Raw genomic sequence first — 18,497 nt, 5'->3', positions numbered from 1 at the left:
TATATGGGGGATATGTGGGGGAAACTTTACTTATTTACAAGAATAAAGTTGGGGACAGCAGGGGTTTATGATTGCCACATAATCTTGATATCCCTATTCTCTATATTTTAAAGCCCAATAGAAACAAACAGTAAAATCCACATCTTGGCTGTGACTATGGACCTGTGAGTTATGTAAGAGAAAGTGAGACAGCAGCAGTTACCCTGAGCTGTCAGTCCGCTGTAGTTTACACTGCACTAGTCCTGCCCTTCTAACACACACAGAAAGTGGCCAATATCATTAACACCACTCTGTACACAGCCAAGTCACTTATGACATTGAATATGGACAATTCCCAGGTGACATCATGCTTGAAAACGTTCTGTGTTACTTCATCCAATAACCAATCAAAAGACATATTGTATACTTATATCTCTCAATATGCACTTCTTACGGATTAACTAATTTCATGTCCTCTTTCATGACTTCCTATGGCTATGACTCCAACGTGGACTGTCCTTCACTATGTAACTATTTCTAATCTTAAAGGTGCAATATGTTGTCATTTTATTTTCTTTAAGGTGTCCAGCATTGATATTAGATAATAAATAATATACAATATACCACAATGTATGTTCTCTACAGCAAGTCAACCTCCCAGAACCGTATAATTCAGTCAAATAGTCAGTGCTCCTCCCCTTTGCCTGATTGATTAAAGGTGCAATGTGTAACTTTTATGGTGCCTGCCACTTTTGTTTTCTCGTTAATACTAAATTAATTACAAAGCTAAAATCATACCATTACATATACAAAACAAAAAGAACATTAACACAACTGCTCCGTTGTTTGATTGAGGCACAAAACACATTAATAATAATTAATAGGCAATGGACATTAAAAGGCCGATCAGGTCAGTCATTATTGTGTAACAACATGACATGCAGCAGCAAACGGGATCTTTATATCAGTTGGTGCTTTTCCATAATGTTGATGTTTTAATGGATTTTTGGTTTGTTATACGGTAATTTATTTGTACCCGAGGGTAGATTTGGTTGCAGGTAAAAAGAGTGGGCTGCTCACACACACATAGACAACATTAATGACATTGACAGAAAACGGGCAGTGACACAACAGAGATGACTAGTGCTCCAGACATAGAGACATGGATAACAAGTTTACAAACAGTTAATAGTGTCAGAATACAGCGGATAAAATACAGAGTAAATGCCATCATAGATACAAAAAATAATGAAATAGATTAATAGGTTAAGAGGGCTGTGCAGTCTGGCTATTTAGTATTTTAATAGCTGAGGGAACAAAACTGCCCCTGTATCTCTTCGTTTTGTACAGAGGCATTATGTATCTGCGGCCTGATGGAAGAAGCTGAAATTCAGCATTTAGTGGATGGGATCCGTCTTCTAAGATGGACCCAACGAGCCTCTGTAGCTGTCTAGTGAGGAGGGATTCTGTGTTCAGCTGTGCCTCTCCAATCAGCCTACTAGCCCACTTCACAATTTGGTTAAGGGAGTCTTATTTTTTAAGGGTAGGTTGCTGAACCAAGACACCAGGCTGAAGGAGATGACTGATTCAATGAAGCAGCGGTAGAACATGGTGAGCATTGTTCTGTCTATGTGGAAAGTGGACAGTTTCCTCAGGCAGTGGAAACGCTGATTCCCCTTTTTGTACACGGCTTCACAGTTTGCCTCAAATTTTAGTTTGTTATCGATGATAGTCCCAAGATATTTATAATGATTTACACACTCCACTGTCTGACCTTTTATGCAGGTAAGTTCCTTAGTCCTCGGGAATTTCCTAAAATCTATATTCATGTCTTTGGTTTTGAAGATGTTCATCTGTAAAAAGGACGTGTCACACCAATCTAAGAAATCCTGGACAACTGGACCATGACTCGTTTGGTTCCCTTGTAGCAGGCTCACAATGACAGAGTCATCTGCATACTTTAGTATAAATCTGTCTTCCCTGCTGCTGCGGCACATGTTGGTGTAGAGAATGAACAGGAGAGGGGACAGAACACAGCCCTGAGAAGAGCCAGTGGAGGAACAGATCTGGTCAGACAGTACTCCTTTGACTCGCACTCTTTGTGTCCTATATCCTAGACACCTAGATATCAGTTTATTTCGATTATCCATTGTTATAATATTTTTATTGCTAGTTAATTGTCTCCATTTTATGTTTCCATTACTTTGCCTGGAATGTCCCACAGTATGACACCAAATGTATCTATTTTTTTTTCATTTATTCACTGTGATTTTACTGGAAGCGGGCTCACCTTTCCACATACCTGACTTGTAACAATCAATCACTCACTCACTCAATCATCATTATTTCCGACTCCAGGTCCATATATAACTATTTAAAAACACACATAAAACAGTTTACAAGTTTAATGCCATACTGAGGAACTTTCCAGGCAAAACAATGGCATCTCCATGGAAACAAGCAGATGGCGGAACCTCCACCAGAAAAGTTACATTGTGCACCTTTAACTATCACCAAAAAATCTAATCTTTTCAGCACATTAGACACATTTTTGAACATGTAGCTGCGTTTTGCTGTTATTTTCTTACCAAACGCATCCCTGCAATTGTTTTTTTTATTTTTTCATTATTAATATAGCCTGAGTAAGTGTAATCATTGTACGAAGCCCACATTTTCACTTATTCATGAAATATAACTCCTGCATGGTAAACTTTTTCATTAGCGTCTCATCACACATTGTTCAAACATTTATAAAGCTTGATCAAACCTTCATTATCCAGCGCTTTGGAGAAACACAGTGAGCTCATGTATCCGGCATTAGTCACTGTCAACACTGGATCTGATTAGATTCAAACTGCACTGTCATCGTTTCTCAGACTGAATATTTTAATAGTAAACGATAAGGATCTGAACACAATTAGTCAACGTCTGCTATGGTAATGCACGGCAACATAATAAGTGTGTTTACGATTGGCTGGTGGGAGGGAACTAAATTGTACTGGTTATTATGTATATTATTCAGCTAATGCAGTGGTGGGAAAAGTACTCAATTTGTACAGATACAGGAGCGAAACATTTAGTCAAGTAAAGTAAAAGTACGTTTGGTTTAGAAAGTATTTCACACGGATGTTTTATAACTATTAAAGAGAGAAATGTGGTGGTCTTGATAAATAATTGTTCAGATTTTTTGTCAATACATTTCTTATAGTTTCTAGACTTTTTATTTATATTTGTTTGCTCAAAGCCAAGACTTGAACTCAAAACCTTTAAGCGTGACGTCACCATAAACATGCTAAACAATTACCCCTCAAACCACACAGAAAGTACTGTTTACTTTTCAGTGCTTTACAAACATGAAGTAGATTAGAAAGTACAGATACCTGCTCTCAAATGTAGAAAATCCACTGTAACGTAAAGTACAGCACTTTTACTTTTGTTACTTTGTAGAGCCGTAAATAATCCTAATTTTCAATGTATCAGTAAAATATATATATGTAGTTTCAATAGCTATTATGGGTTTAAAGAATGGTTGAATATCCTGTGTGACGTAACATTAGAAATAAAACAATTCTTAATTTTTGTCAACACACAAACTGAAGAAAAAACAAATGTATAAATGTGAGTTGACTGTGATTCTAAGCCTTGAGATTAACTACAGTCCATATCAAACGTCTGGTACATGTACATGTGGTGAATTCTTGTAGCTCAGTGGCACACAATGCGTGTCTAACCTCAATGAGGCCATTAAAAGCAACATCCTTCCAGAATAATGCTCCTTAACAGGGTCTTATAGGCAGAACCTCAGCAGCTGGTTGCATGTTTGTCAGATAAACCTGCTCCAGATGTTAGTCTCATCAGCTCCAGCTCACAGTTTGTTTGTTTGTTTATTTATTTATTTGTTTGTCTCATAAGTCTCACGCATCTCTGTCTCCTGAAAAAATAAATCAACACTTTTTCTACTGATTGTTTTGGTTTTGTGCACTCATTTCACTCAATATTGGCACAAGAATAAATACAACTCCTGTGTGAAATTGTACAACGAATAATGGGACACTTTCATGAAAACAATATATATAATGTATAAATTGCTGGGCTGTGTTCTCGTTGCAAAACTACAACAGCAAATATACAATTCAAGGCTCTATACACTTGTCTATCTTCGTTTATTTGGGCGTAACCGGTGTATTTATTCTTACATATTCTCAATATAAACGGGAAAGGTCTACAACAAATGGCTGACAAAACCTACTATGCATGTTTTGTTAATGGGTTAAACAATAGAGGCAGATAAAGAAAGCCGTCAGTCAGAACCGCGTCAAACCGTGTCTTCATCATGACTTGAGTTTGTGAATAGTTTGTGAATAGAAGGAGCAGCTCTGCCACAGCCAATAACATTAACACAGGCAGGACGTGTTTATTGTTGTCTTAGCGTGAGACTGTGGCCAGCTCTGAGCCCGGAGCGCTGTTAGATAACTCTACATTAGACAGCACTCGAGTTTAGGGACATGCCCACCAGTGTCTTTCACTTAACATTATCAACAAAAACTTATGATAATGCTCTCACACAATCCAAAAGAAGACAAGTTCACCATAAAGTTCATTGAAAACTAAAGCTAGAGGGTCCGAAGCCTGCTTTTCTCCAAGGGGATGTTGTTGTTTTTCCATTTCCGCGCCGACAAGCAGGTGACTCCGACAAAACCAAGCATTATTTAGCATTTGTAATTGAATAGATGAATGATATATACGTTTTAACACTACTTCGTCATGAAGACAAGCAGGACCCTCCATCAGAAGAGTTACATAGAGTACCTTTAAGTAAAAATACAGCTCCCAAAATTATGTCAATACTGCAAAAAAAACTACTATTATAACTTTTGACTAATGCAACTTCTACCAATCTAACTAAGTGGATATTTCTGCATTTCTTCAATAATATTTCTCTTTTGGACGCTCCTATTGCTGTGATTTGTCTTTACAGCATGAGTCGAAAATCTAAAGTTAATATTACCACATTTATCTGCCGCAAATGGTGAGTCTCCTCCAATTAATTCTCCGTGCGAGTTGCATGTGCCTCACAAGTCTCCACAAAACAAAGCAGTTGTCGATATCATCACCAGTGTTTTCATTTGTAATTGAAAGAGTTTAAAGATGTCTTTGGGACGGCGTTGATTGGAAAGTCTTTACATATAAACAAGCGCCTGGAGAGTGTAAGTGATGGGAGCTGTGAGTCTCACGACGGTCTTTCTATGCACGAGACAACGCTTTCTTTGAGACGTCATGATGTTATAATAAAGAGAGGAAATGCAGGATTGAGTTCTATGGCATTTTAAAGAAATGTGACAACAACAATGTGACAAAAAAGTAAATACGTAAAAAGTTTAACGCATAAGTTGATTATGGAATACAATATGAGAGAATGTGGTCACATTTCTAGTGTATTTTACCGTAATCTGTTCAAAGTACAACTGCTATACAAATGTTCTTGTTTAAAATATGCATAAACCATAAATGTGGATGTACTATCTGAGAGGAATTATTGGGGATTAGATCAAATTTATTCATCTTGAGACTGACAGCATGGTTTTGTTTAACTCAATCATAGCAACAACTCAGTCACAAGTAAAAAATATAAGAAAACTAATGTGAATATCAGTGTTTACATCCTTTTTATGTCAGAGTAAAACCTTAATCCTATATTTCCCATTCATAAAAACTCTGCATTATTAATTCAAACAGCCTTTGGGTAATAGATGAGATCAGTGTGTGTGTGTGTGTGTGTGGTCAGTTTGTGTCCAATGTGAGCAGAACTGTTCATGTACAACAAACGAGCAAAGCTAAAGGTCAGAGGTGACGGATGCAACAGTCAAACGCAGTGAAAAGGTTGAAGTTGTGGTACCTTTCTGAAGGCTCATGTCTACCATTCGAGGCTCAGCCAGCTCCAGGAAGAAGTTCTTGTTTTTCTCATACTCCTCGTCGTCAATAACTTTCACGTGAATGTATTTGCTGCAAGAGGAGAGAGGGAGGGCGAAAGAGGACAGAGAGAGAGAGAGAAGAAAAGGTTAATTTGTGATGGATAGACAAATGAAGCGCACTGTCAGTAAAGGATTAATAATCAGCGTGGAGGAAGGTGAGAAGGTGAAAGGGCAAGCTTCATCTGCACAGACAAAGACGGTCACAATGTTCCCAGTAGTAGTGCGTTATTATCAGTGCATAAACGAGATGACGTGTGGCCTTTGGGTTTATGTTCCTCGTGAAATATATATCAAAACAGCAGTGTGTTGTGGGACCGTAGTCGCCTGACAACACTTTTCAAAGATTCATTCAGTCATTCATTCATTTGTTTTACTTTTCAAAGATATATCTGGAATTATATCCGGTCATCCTGATTTCAGATGGGTGTGATTGACAGGTGGGTTAACCAATCAGAGAAGTGCATGGTCTGTTTGTGTCTGAACAAACATAGCTATGAAAAAAGCAGAACAAAAATAATACAAAGATATTAACTGTATCAAAAGTACTAAACTCTGTAAATATCAGGTAAAGAAGTGTCTATTTATTTTTATTTAATTATTTTCATTTCTTTACAGTGTTGATTTTATTACCATAATAATATAGACATTTAATCATATATTTCGAACACAAATAAAAAATGGTAAATAGTAACATTTCTATAGCACTTTTCCACCTTCAAAGCATTCAAAGTGCTTTACATCAAGGAAACACTCACTCCTTCACACACACTCACACACCAGTGTACGCAGACAGTGGGTTAAGTGTCTTGCCCAAGGACAAACAAAAGGAGAAACAAAACATTTTATGAACTCCAAACTACATGCTTTTACTGACTGAGGGTTGAATGACCTTCGGATCAAAAGACCCAAGCATCATTGACGATTTGAAATGATTAGATCTCGATTTGATTACAATTCAATTACTTTCACAGCCCTAGTCCATAGATTATAAAATCATGAGACGTTATGGTAAATGGTCTCTCAGAAGAACTGGATTTTGTATTTAAGAATCACAAGGGCTTCCATTTTGACCACATCAGGCACTAGACTAGGGCCAAACCCGGTTCAAAACCGACTACACCACAGAAGAAGAAGAAGAAGACGACATGGACTAACTCTAAAGAAAGAGAGAAATGTGAATTAAATGTATTTGTACCGCAGTTTCAGAGCCACCGGTCTATTTAAAATGTTGAATTAGTGGTAGTTTTGGACATGGTAAACAATTTTGATTATTTCTTGAGTGCAATAAGGACCTATAATAAATCTACTGTAAAAATCTACTTTGTATTCTTTGCTCTTTTACTTTTGCACCAGATTTCCTACCATATGCAAACCATCATAAGCGAGACAAGACTCTTTTCATCCAACACAAAGCTGTCTAGCGCAGTTCTCCTAATACATTTGAACTTGACACATTTAACACGGTCGAGGGTTCCCATTCGCTGCCACTGGTGTCACCACAACTGTTATTTATCACAGCGTCTCAAACAAACAGAGCAGAAACAAGAGAATGGACCGAGCCGGTGGACAGTGATCAATCATTCTCCGAAATGTAACTTTACAAGGCCGAGAGGTGAGCGCGCCATAACCGAGAGAAACTATTGCCATCTGAATGGATTTTTACGGTCGATATTTAGGTCAGAGGACTTAAAGAAACGGCCTTCCACAAACCTCACGTCCAGAGTGAAAGAGAGCAGGACAGGGCCAATAAGTCACTACAAACCTGCAGAGAATAAGGTGAGGAGCAAGACCAGGGGTGGGAAATATTGGCAGAAATGTATATCTCAGTATATATTTTTATTGTCTCAACGATTATATCCATATAATTTTACGGCAGTTTATCAGAAATGTTCTAACCTGTAAATTACTGTGAATTTAGGCAGTATAAAACAGGATTTAACCCAAAAAAGTGCAGAAACATCACATTATACTCTTTGTTTTATGTATTACATGGAAAGTTTGTTGTATTCTTGCACTTGAACTACGTATTTTGCACTCTTACTTAATGGTTTTAACTATTGGACGATACTTTATTTAAATTGTGCATATCTCCTGAACAACAATTGCGATAGTATACATTTTTCAAATATATCTGCCACTTCTGCAGGACAAGAAGCTAAATTACAACTGATTATGTCACACAAAACATGAAGCGAGAAAAACAACTTTCAAAAACCTGAACGTTAGCTTTCCAATCTCCTAGTTTATTCAATATTTGGATTTTCACACTTTTCACACATTAAATCTCCCGAGAAGACAATGTAAAATATATGATTGATAGAGCAGACTTAGTCCCTGGTCTCACAAGTGTCAGTGCACAGTTTATTGGTCTGGCCTGAGCAGAACAGGTCTTTAATGAAGTGAATCGTCTTCAGGGCTAGACTCAGTGACACCGGCCCAGAACGGCTCAGTCTGCCCCTCGGCCCAACTCTGATCGCCGTTATCGATCTGTTTAAAGAGTTATTGACGAGTTCAGGGCAGTTAAGTGGTCAGAAGGAACCTGCACGTCTGCGCGTCTCAAATCACTGCTCTGACTCCAAGATGAATACCCTTTTTTTCAATTATCCTGTGAGATTTAGGCTCACGTATTGTTCAGGTCCGTGTGGAATTCTACACTATTTACAAGAGAACCTTTCCTTACATTTATTTCCTTGTTGAGAAATTCAAATATGTTTCAAAGCATGAATACATTGTCTACAAATATAACTCCTTAACATGGAATCAGTGAATAATCTAACATAGACGGAGAAGGGATGTCACAATATCAAATTTTAGTGTTACAATTATTGTGAGAAAAAAACATCAGTATGATTTGTGACCAAACAGTGAAATCCTTTCTTTATTTCTTCTTGTCTAATGAGTTACCACACATTTGAACAGCTTAATGTTGATGTGATGTAAACAGCCTGATATAGTCACTTTACATTTGACATATTGTGACCTGAATAATCATACTTTTTGATAAGACAAATAATCTTAGTATCCCTATGACAGAGAAATTATTTATATGGATTTGAGAGATATTTAAAATATTTGAACTAGTTATTAAACCCATACAATCTATTACTATTTGCTTATCTTCCTGAGATCACCAAAACAAATCATCATATTGGTGGGCAATATATTGAAATATAGATAATATAAATATTGTTTTGAAGATTTTATCATAAAGTATAATAATAGATTCTACAAAAAAGAAAAGTTAATCAATGTGATATTTATTTCATTCATATCATTTATTTTGGATAGACATAATATTGTCTGACTATCATTATTGGAATACTACAAAATAAATAAATATTGAAATATACATTTTGCCAACATCTCCCGGCCTTAAATCATCATCATCCTTGTGCTTTACCCTGCTGTCCTTTCGCCAGTACACGTCTTCTCTAAATCCTTAGCCAAACACATATTTTCTCCTCCAGGATTTGAATGGGACAGTTACAAATCTGCATGTCCCGCTGCCGTCCTTGGGAATAATAATAACAACCACAAAATACCAGACAGAGCTCTAGACGAGACATGACACTCTCCCAAAAAGGCTTTCACTACAAGCAGCCGACAAGTCAACAACTGTAGACGGTGGCGCAGCTAGTCCTGAAATAAGGATGACATACTTTATTATGAGCTTGACATCTCATGGGAAGATGCTTTTTCTCTTCATCCAAGCGAGAAGACACATTTTCAGCATGTTATTTGGGGAGAGACAGGGAATATTTGGAAAGCCGTGGCTTCTAATAAGATAAATGGCTCGGCTATGCATTATGGATACAAAGTCATGTATCACGCATTAAATATTCTACTTGGAGCATTTTGAAAAACTTCTGTCAGCCAAAGCAGTCTCATAGCCTTGGCAGTACAAATGGTATAAATGGACAGTATTAAGGACAAAAAAAAAGGTTTCTAAAAGGATCTTTGCCAAGACACAATCTTGCAACGCTACAAATAAGAATGATTTTAAGAGGAAGGAGAAGATGTTCTTTTCAATGAACCCCAAAACTAGTTAAGTCCAATGATATAGCTTTACAGTAGATAATTAAAATGTGGAAAACAAAAACATTATAAATTCCGGAGTGGAACAAAGTGAAGTGGAAGTGATATTTCAATGGAGAAATTTTGATATCACAAAATCAGAAAAAATCTCAGTGAATTTTGGAAATTAAACCGCTCAAATACACGTATAACCCATGATTAACTGTCACTTACAGTTCTCATTATTTGTTTATTTCATGGGAGATCAAAGATGCTTTGCAACTCTTGGCCAATCCTGATTTTAGGTTTCACTAAAAAAATAGACTCCTTGCAAAAAAGTTGACTCCACAATAGTTTTACATTTTATCTACAGATATTTTACACTCCAGAAATGATCCTTTGTACCCAACTAACTGACATGGGAAATTACAAATTATCATTATTCATTGAAAATGATCATTGTTCTTCCAGGTGTCTCCAGTCGAGACTTTTGGACATTCTGGTGATGAATCATTTCAGTGGGCTTAAATGATAACATGTTTATTCTTTAGTATAGCAAAGGTTTTGTTATTGAAAGGAGCTTTCAAAATGTGAGCGTTCGAGTCCAGATCGAGACACCAATAGTGCCTTAGCATCATTCCATCTTTTGATTGTCTTTCTAAAATATTTGCACAATGATATATGCAATTTCTTAACCTTGGTGTCTTGTGAATATATGTATTCCTGTTTTATTTCCATTTCTGAGCTTAACATTTTGTGCGGCTGGATGTGTGTTGCTGTATCGCTGGAGGGACTCTGTTATCTTTCTGTATTGTGTTAGCGCTCTCCACAAGAACAATCCATCTCTCTCTCTGCACTTCCCACTGGCAGGGCTTTCCTCAGATTGCCAAGCGAGATGTCGGCAGTGCCGCTGAATGGAAACGTACCTCGTGTTTAATCAGCACCGAGAAGAGAAGGAGAGAAAGGAGAGAAAGGAGAGAAAGGAGGGAGAACTACAGTCGGCTGGACAAGTGCAGAGTGCTGCCTCAATCCTCCAGTTTGGGGAAATGTGGAGCAGAGACAATTGGCCGTGGGTGAACAATATAGCAACAATTCTTTTCAGGATTTTCTATTGTCTTAGGTTACGATTTCAATTGGATCACAATTTATACTTTATACTGCTTTACTAGGCAAATCATTTGCAATTTGCTTCTTCAGAGAGGTCACACATCCCTGTGATTGGTTAAAACTAGCTGTGACTCACTCAGACTGGAGCTGGACCAATGAGAAGAGAGACATGAGTCAGTGTTATTTTGGATTTATTGGAGTGTATCGAAACAGAAGTAACTAAAACTTTTTCCCTCTGGGAAGGGTCCTCATGTCTCTCTTAGTGTTATTCAAGAGAAAATAATCAGTTCATTATTTTAGAAGATTATTTTAGAAGAGCTTAAAGAAGTCTATTTTGCAAGCTCAACACACAGGGTTAGACAGGACACATACAACACACATACAAATAAATCATGTTCATATTTTAGGCTACAGGCCAAAAACTATTCAAAATCCAAATTCCCAAATTGCTCCCAAATGTCAAGACTATTCTCAAAATGCTTTGTCACACACTTTATGAAATAAGTTCTATCCATGGCTTCCAGAGTTATGAAAAATGTGCCGTTAACAATTCAAAACTAAATATGAATATTAATACTATTCTATGTCTTGAATGCCCAAAGGTCCATAAGACCTATAAACTTTCCTTGAAAGTACAAAATAACATCTCTCTTTGTACGATATCAGTCCGTGCTCATCCCGAGTTCAGATGATTGACAGGTGGATTAGTCAATCAGGACACATCAAAACCAATATAAATGCTATAGATATAAATATCACAGGAAATGAATAACATTTCTAAAACCACTTTAATCTGGGGTGAGAGAAGTTTGAGTTTGCTGTAAACAACAAATGACCAATGAACTCATTTGTTTAACAACGTGTCACTGAAATGCACAAATCTGATTGCACGTTTTTTTCTGAGTTTGGCTCGAGGCAAGACGTAGAGATCGATGATCAGACTCGCTTTTCTTATTGGACCAATAAAATGAACCGCAATTAGTCTTCACCTAAAGTGACTTTTATACATGGTTTGTACTTTAGAACATAGGATAGGTCTTCCTTGGTGCAGATAGCTTCTGACTGACGGCGTCCGTTTGAAAATCTCTGGTTTAAATTACCACTTTCTAGTCCTACATTGGATTGGACATTATAGCCCCACTCGATACTCAGCTCTAAGCCGAAAATACCCCGCTCTTTTTGCCAAACATCCCAGTAATTTCTTGCCAAGCCGATTTGAACAGCTGCAGTGGTAAAAGCCCGGAGCGTTGAGACATACGGACCAGCACACCCAGGTCATCTGCCTTCCTCTAATCCACCAGCAGATTAACTTAATACAATATGGCAACATTCAAAATATGTTTCCATTAAGGTCCAATTAGACCTGGATCCCAGCCAGAACAGCGCTTAGGACAGAGGAAGTCAATAAATAGCTAATTACTAAAACGTCATGAATTACAGATAAGATTAAATAGCTTATTACATCGCCATATGGACAGTTCAATTATAGAAAGATCTTGAGTTGAGCCTGTCGCATCAGCCGCGGACTTCAGACGAGGCTTTCAAAACCATTCACATTCGTGGGAGTCTTTTTTGTAAACTTTGATTGCGTCGCACTTGCATACATCGGAATTGGGAGTAAGCTGGAACTGAAATCGCAAACAAACTAGGACAAGTGGAAAAAACAAACACGAATGAGGCATAAACGTCATTAAAAAGAAGGGGTATTTTATCATCAGTCCCGGGAGAGAGCGTAAACACTTCCTCTTTGTCGCTCAGTAAAATAACTGTCCCCAAATGACACTGACGATGTTCTAATTAGTGTCTCATTTATAAAGAAAAGGCTGATTGTGTCAGAGCTCGCAAGAATAACAGAATGAAAGCTCCTCTTTACAATTAAGGAAGAAAGGTTTGAAAAGTTATTAACATTACTGAGCCCACCCCTGAGTATTCAACAGGTTTTTACTTGAAGATGGATGGAATTAGTGAATGAGAAAATAGGTTGAATCTTGAATTTGATCACCAATCTATGATGAAGATTCCTTTCCAAACCTCAAAATAATGTTCAATCTTCACTGATACATCACATTCTCCATTATATACTACGCTCACTGATCTTTCGACACGTCTCTCACACGTTTCGGCGTATAGTATCAGCGAGAACAGCCGTCATCACACTTCCACTGGGCAGAAAACGCGGGCTCGATCGCAGCTTTGACTCATGGTGGAGTGTGTACGGAGCCTGCCACCTGTAGAGGCCACACAGGAGCAGAACGGCGACATTAAACTACATTTGCATTTGTTGTCGACATACGCAATCAATTATTCATCCGTCTCTCCCGCAGCTGGCCACGGAAAATCACTGGTACAATCAAAACACCTGCTGTACACGGGCAGAAATCAGCGAGTGTTCACGGGGACGAGAGCGTCGGGACGAGAATGTGTTTCAATCGACTCGCAGGAACGTCTATAGGAAAATATAGTTAAAGTGAATCTGCTTTAGTAAGGCATGAACACCGTCTGTCGAAGTATTACGCTCTAAATGCACATGATGATCTTTTACTGCTACGGTTATTAATACTACTGATTATTCTATTGCAAGAATATACCAGTGCTGTTGCTGTGGCGGAGTGGCACTTTCACCTCGTCTTATTTTGTCTTATTTTTATTTTAAAGCCATTTCAAACTAATTATGTGTAGGTTTTACAAAAAGAAAACAATACGTTGTAACTTGTATTTATTCTTGAGATTTCTTTAGTAAAAACAGAATTGGGTCAAACTGCCTCACTGCACAGGTTGAACAATGTGCAAAATATTCTTAACATTTGCATATTTCCTTCTGTTGGCAATTTTAAATGTCTTTTGAATGATGTATTAATCGATAAATGTACATGCTTTTATTGAATTCTATATGTGAACAATTGTATTTATTATGAACTGTAAATATTGGACAGGGCAATTGTAAAAGAGAGCACGACTCTGAACTGTACAAATAAAGATTACTAAAGTATACTCTAACTTTAGCCTTGATTTGGGACAAAAAAATCACCACGTTCTACATTATTAAAGCTGTCATTTCTTTTTTTACAAGTTCTGGTTACAACATACTAAGTTCCTCCTTCTGCTGCTAAATTTGAAATTAAATCAAATATATTTCTTTCTTTTTCCCCCCATGGAGTTAAATGTGCTAAATGTGTTTTAAAAGCAGCTCTTGAGGGCCAAATGAGACCTCTGAGTGCGTTCTGGATCTAATTAAGGAGCAATTTATTCTCAGAAGTGGAAGTGCCCTGTAGTTTCAATTGATCAAACCTGTATTCAACCAGGAAAGTCTCTAAAAAACAGTTGCAAATCATAATTGTTGTTACCTTTACCTTGATGGCAAAACTCACTCTGGCCTCTCAAAAGGGAGAAAAGCGCTTATAAAGTTGAATAATTTGGATGTTCGTAATACTTACAAGTGAGGAACACATGTGGACTGCTGCAAAATGATCCAGTTCAGTTTTTTAGACAGTAAAAATCATGGTAGTGCCTTTAACAATACCAGTGCTTTTACTCATTTACAAGGGTTTAGACTACGATTATTATCATTACAAACATAAGTATTTGTTCTTTTGATATAGTCCTTTTTCCATTTATACAAGAAGACATTTCCAGTTCCACTATTTCTGCTATTCAACTTCTGGCAGTTATATCATTTAACTTTTGGGGCAAACAGATCCTGAGGAGACCAAAGACTAGAAGTGTTTTAGAAGGATCTGAGGGCGGAGGCGGTGAGTAAAGTCAGTCTGAACTACATTTTGTTTTGTTTGGCTCCGGAGCAGAGAAACACACAGAGACGTAGACGTTGGAGTACTATTCTGGATATTTATTTGAAGGAACTAAAACCACTTTGCAGATATAACACGGAGGCTTCAACTGTTTTTTGCATCTTCAGATCGACGAGTGAAAAATGCAGTGACTATAAAACAGCAGCAGTAACTGAATTAAAAGTAATAATAAATAGCAGTAAAATGTGATTCATTTACCCTTTCGTGTCTATCTCCCGTCAGCGTTGACTGACTTTTGTGTACGAGGTCTCTGGGAGTAAAACGCAGCGGCCAGGGGAAGTGTGAACCCTGGAATAATTACCCAGAAGCACTTTCTGTCAGTCTGACTCTGGAGTGAAAGGGTGCCATGTTTCACCGCGACAGCTAATGACTTCTGACTGTTCATATTTGACACATTAGAAGCTTAGCAGCTCGAGTATATAAGGACTGGGTGTTTGCCTTAAGAAACTAACAAATATTAGTCTTTTCATGAGTTAATCTGCAGCCACACTTGGAAACGTATGGGATTTCTGTGATATTTTTGCATATTTGCATCAAATATTTATGCGCCTAGATTTCTTTTTAATGTGCAATGTGTGAACTTCCAATCTGGATTTGAAAACTATAGCCAATCCAATCCAATGCTATGTTTTTGTTTTGTTTTTCCCCTAAGACTCTGCAGCAGTTGTTCCTAAAATTGTAAAAGTTGACATCTTTTATTCAGTAATTATTGCCTTTGCAAAGAAATGGGTTACCAACTGGAAACTAACGAATCAAAATCGCAATTTCAATGGACGCAAACAAATGTTCGTAAATATGTGATTCATTCATTAGTTTGTCAGTTCAGTTCAGTTAATTCTCCTGGACACATATATAAAGTGAACTTAAATTATTAAATCATAGATAGCAATACAACTCTAATCACAAATACAAGACTTGTACTAGAAAAAAAAAACCTAAATATTGTTCACAAATTGTGCCTCCCAACAACTATAATCCTTGTATTACTCTCCCATCTGTATTTATCTATTTATCTTTATGTATCATACTAAGACTACATCTTCCTGCTCATCCAAACTGAGCGCTTTCTGCTTTTGCTCTTCTCTTATATAACACTAAAACTACAAGTGAGACACATGTGGACCAGCCCCGAGGAGCTTTTCACAAAGTGTTGGTTACTTCTGCTTCGATACACTTCAATAAATACTGCTGCAAGCCCACAACTCTTTTTCAAGTACATTTTTCCATTGGTAAATATACCTAAAGTAGATAGACGTGACTCGGCCTTCAGGACTCGCATGCTTTGCTTTCACTGCTTTCAAGCCGAACCTGCAGATCTACTGACTGGGTTTTCAAAGATACGACTGAACCAGAAGTGAATATGGATGAGATACGCTTGGAAAAGGAAATGGGATATAGTTTACTGCTTTTCAATGATGAACTATATTTTATACTGATATTAGCGTATTCTAACCAAACAATCAGATTACTTTTACATTCATTTAACCCTTGTTATGTTATGTTATATGTTATATGTTTAGCCACTTGCAGAAAATAAACCCATAGAAATAAGTATTCTTGCATATAAACGTGGTCATGGTGATCTTTAAAAGCAAATACTCCTTCTGCAGTGTTTTCTGTCATTTCCCACAACAAATCCAATAAAAATACACACAGACATCAAATGCATTAATAAACCATGTAGCTATAATATAAACAAATTTAATTATTTTGGTCTCTTCTGAACCTTTCATGAATTACTTGTTGATTAAAAACGATTATCAGTTTGGACATCTAAAATTCGATTTTAGCTGTTTCAATTCATAAATGGTCTATCAAAGTAACATTTTAAATTTAATAAATTAATAAAACATCTGTATTTTAAAACATATAACAGAACCTTCAAATTACTTTTATCTGCATTGAAAAAAAACTCAAACTTTAGGTATTTACAATTTCATTTTATTTTGGAGCAGTTTTTATTAAAAAAGCCTGTGTATTTTATTAAACGTTAAGTGTGAGGGTTGTATCAGTGCATAATATAGTTAATAAAATAGATCTTGGTAGTCCTAAAAATGACACTACAACATGCAAAAATGTTAAATAATGCTTAGTTCTATCATGGCAGGTCACAAAGGGATATTCAAGGTTAAATGGTTAAAATTCAATTACTGATTAAATTATGAATTATCGCCCATATTTTTGTGTTCCCGTGGAATACATTAAAATCATAGTTCAATTGAAAGCTTGAATTTTGACACTGTTTACTTTTTATTAGTTCACAAAAGTATCTCATCTGCAAAAATAATTACATTGAAAAACTATGACAAAATAAACTTATAATAATATAACTTATATATGAAGTGGACGTGGTGGTAAACTTATACTTCACATATCTTTACACTTGCTCCTCAAATCCCACCAAAAACCAATACCACCGTTGCCATGACATCATCATTCCCACATCCTCCACCATATTTCCGCCGAGTCAGATCACCTCTCCTCCTTCAAAATCGTAAACAAACTGGAGCCAATAAAGCTGTTTTGACAGAGGCTCGCAGAAGAGAAAAGGCTCGATGGCTCATGGGAAATCAGCGTCTTAATTAAGCAGGCCTGGATTCTGTCACTGAGCGTGGGATTACGGGCCCCGCTCATTATAGTCCTGATTATTGCCTTTCCTCAGCAATCACAGAAAAGGCCCGTGAAAAAAAAAAAAAAAAACATTTGTCAGTGATTTCTCTCATTTCACCAAAAACTCAGCATCAGCTTCAATATTCCACACAGGTCAAAGTCTGCATTTTCAAAGGTGAACTCTCTTGCATGATATTGCTCTACCAAGAATATTCCAGGGTATGGCATTAAATGTGTTTGTCTTTCACTTTTACAATTACAGGTGTTATTAGTGCTCAAAAAGACCTTGAAAAACATTGACTCTTGTCTTGGTGACGTCACTTTGTCATAAATATAAACATGTTTAAAGTCCTACTTTGGAACCTTCCAGGCCATTTCTATGGAAACAAAATGTGTCAGACAGTCCACCAGAAAAGTCACATATCGCACCTTTAACATAGTCTAAAGAGTGATAAACAATGATTGAACGTAAAGCAAAATGTAACTATGAAGTTTGGATATTGTCAGCTTCACTTTGTTGCCATAGGGTTGTGCTCCTATATGTCAAGAACCAGATGGTCACAGGTTCCATACGGTCGTTGTCGCTGTCGTTGGTGGTGTTGTCGTTGGTAGTGTTGTCGTTGGTGGTGTTGTCGTTGTCGTTGGTAGTGTTGTCGTTGGTGGTGTTGTTGTTGTTGGTGGTGGTGTTGTCGTTGTCATTGGTGGTGTTGTCGTTGTCGTTGGTGGTGTTGTCGTTGTCGGTGTTGTCGTTTGTCATTGGTGGTGTTGTTGTTGGTGGTGTTGTCGTTGTCGTTGGTGGTGTTGTCGTTGTCGGTGTTGTCGTTTGTCATTGGTGGTGTTGTCGTTGGTGGTGTTGTCGTTGTCGTTGGTGGTGTTGTCGTTGTCGGTGTTGTCGTTGTCATTGGTGGTGTTGTCGTTGTCATTGGTGGTGTTGTTGTTGTCATTGGTGGTGTTGTCGTTGTCGTTGGTGGTGTTGTTGTTGTCGTCGTTGTCGATGTCGTTGGTGGTG

General features: G+C 37.2%; 1 protein-coding gene across 2 annotated transcripts in view; it reads right to left on the bottom strand.

The window, feature by feature from the left end:
* Positions 1–18,497, bottom strand: part of slc8a3 (solute carrier family 8 member 3) — a 134,761-nt gene that overhangs the window by 34,502 nt on the left and 81,762 nt on the right. For both annotated transcript variants that reach the window (XM_072457206.1, XM_072457207.1), the window contains exon 3: positions 5,876–5,982. In XM_072457206.1, the coding sequence (XP_072313307.1) occupies positions 5,876–5,982 (107 nt within the window). The remainder of the gene's footprint in view (positions 1–5,875; positions 5,983–18,497) is intronic.

The sequence above is a fragment of the Eucyclogobius newberryi genome, unplaced genomic scaffold, assembly GCF_026437365.1.
Source record: "Eucyclogobius newberryi isolate DKJ021-1_F unplaced genomic scaffold, fEucNew1.0.hap1 SCAF_21, whole genome shotgun sequence".
Classification (NCBI taxonomy): domain Eukaryota; kingdom Metazoa; phylum Chordata; class Actinopteri; order Gobiiformes; family Gobiidae; genus Eucyclogobius; species Eucyclogobius newberryi.
The sequence above is the reverse complement of the archived record's forward strand: the minus strand, read 5'-3'. Positions and strand labels throughout refer to the sequence as shown.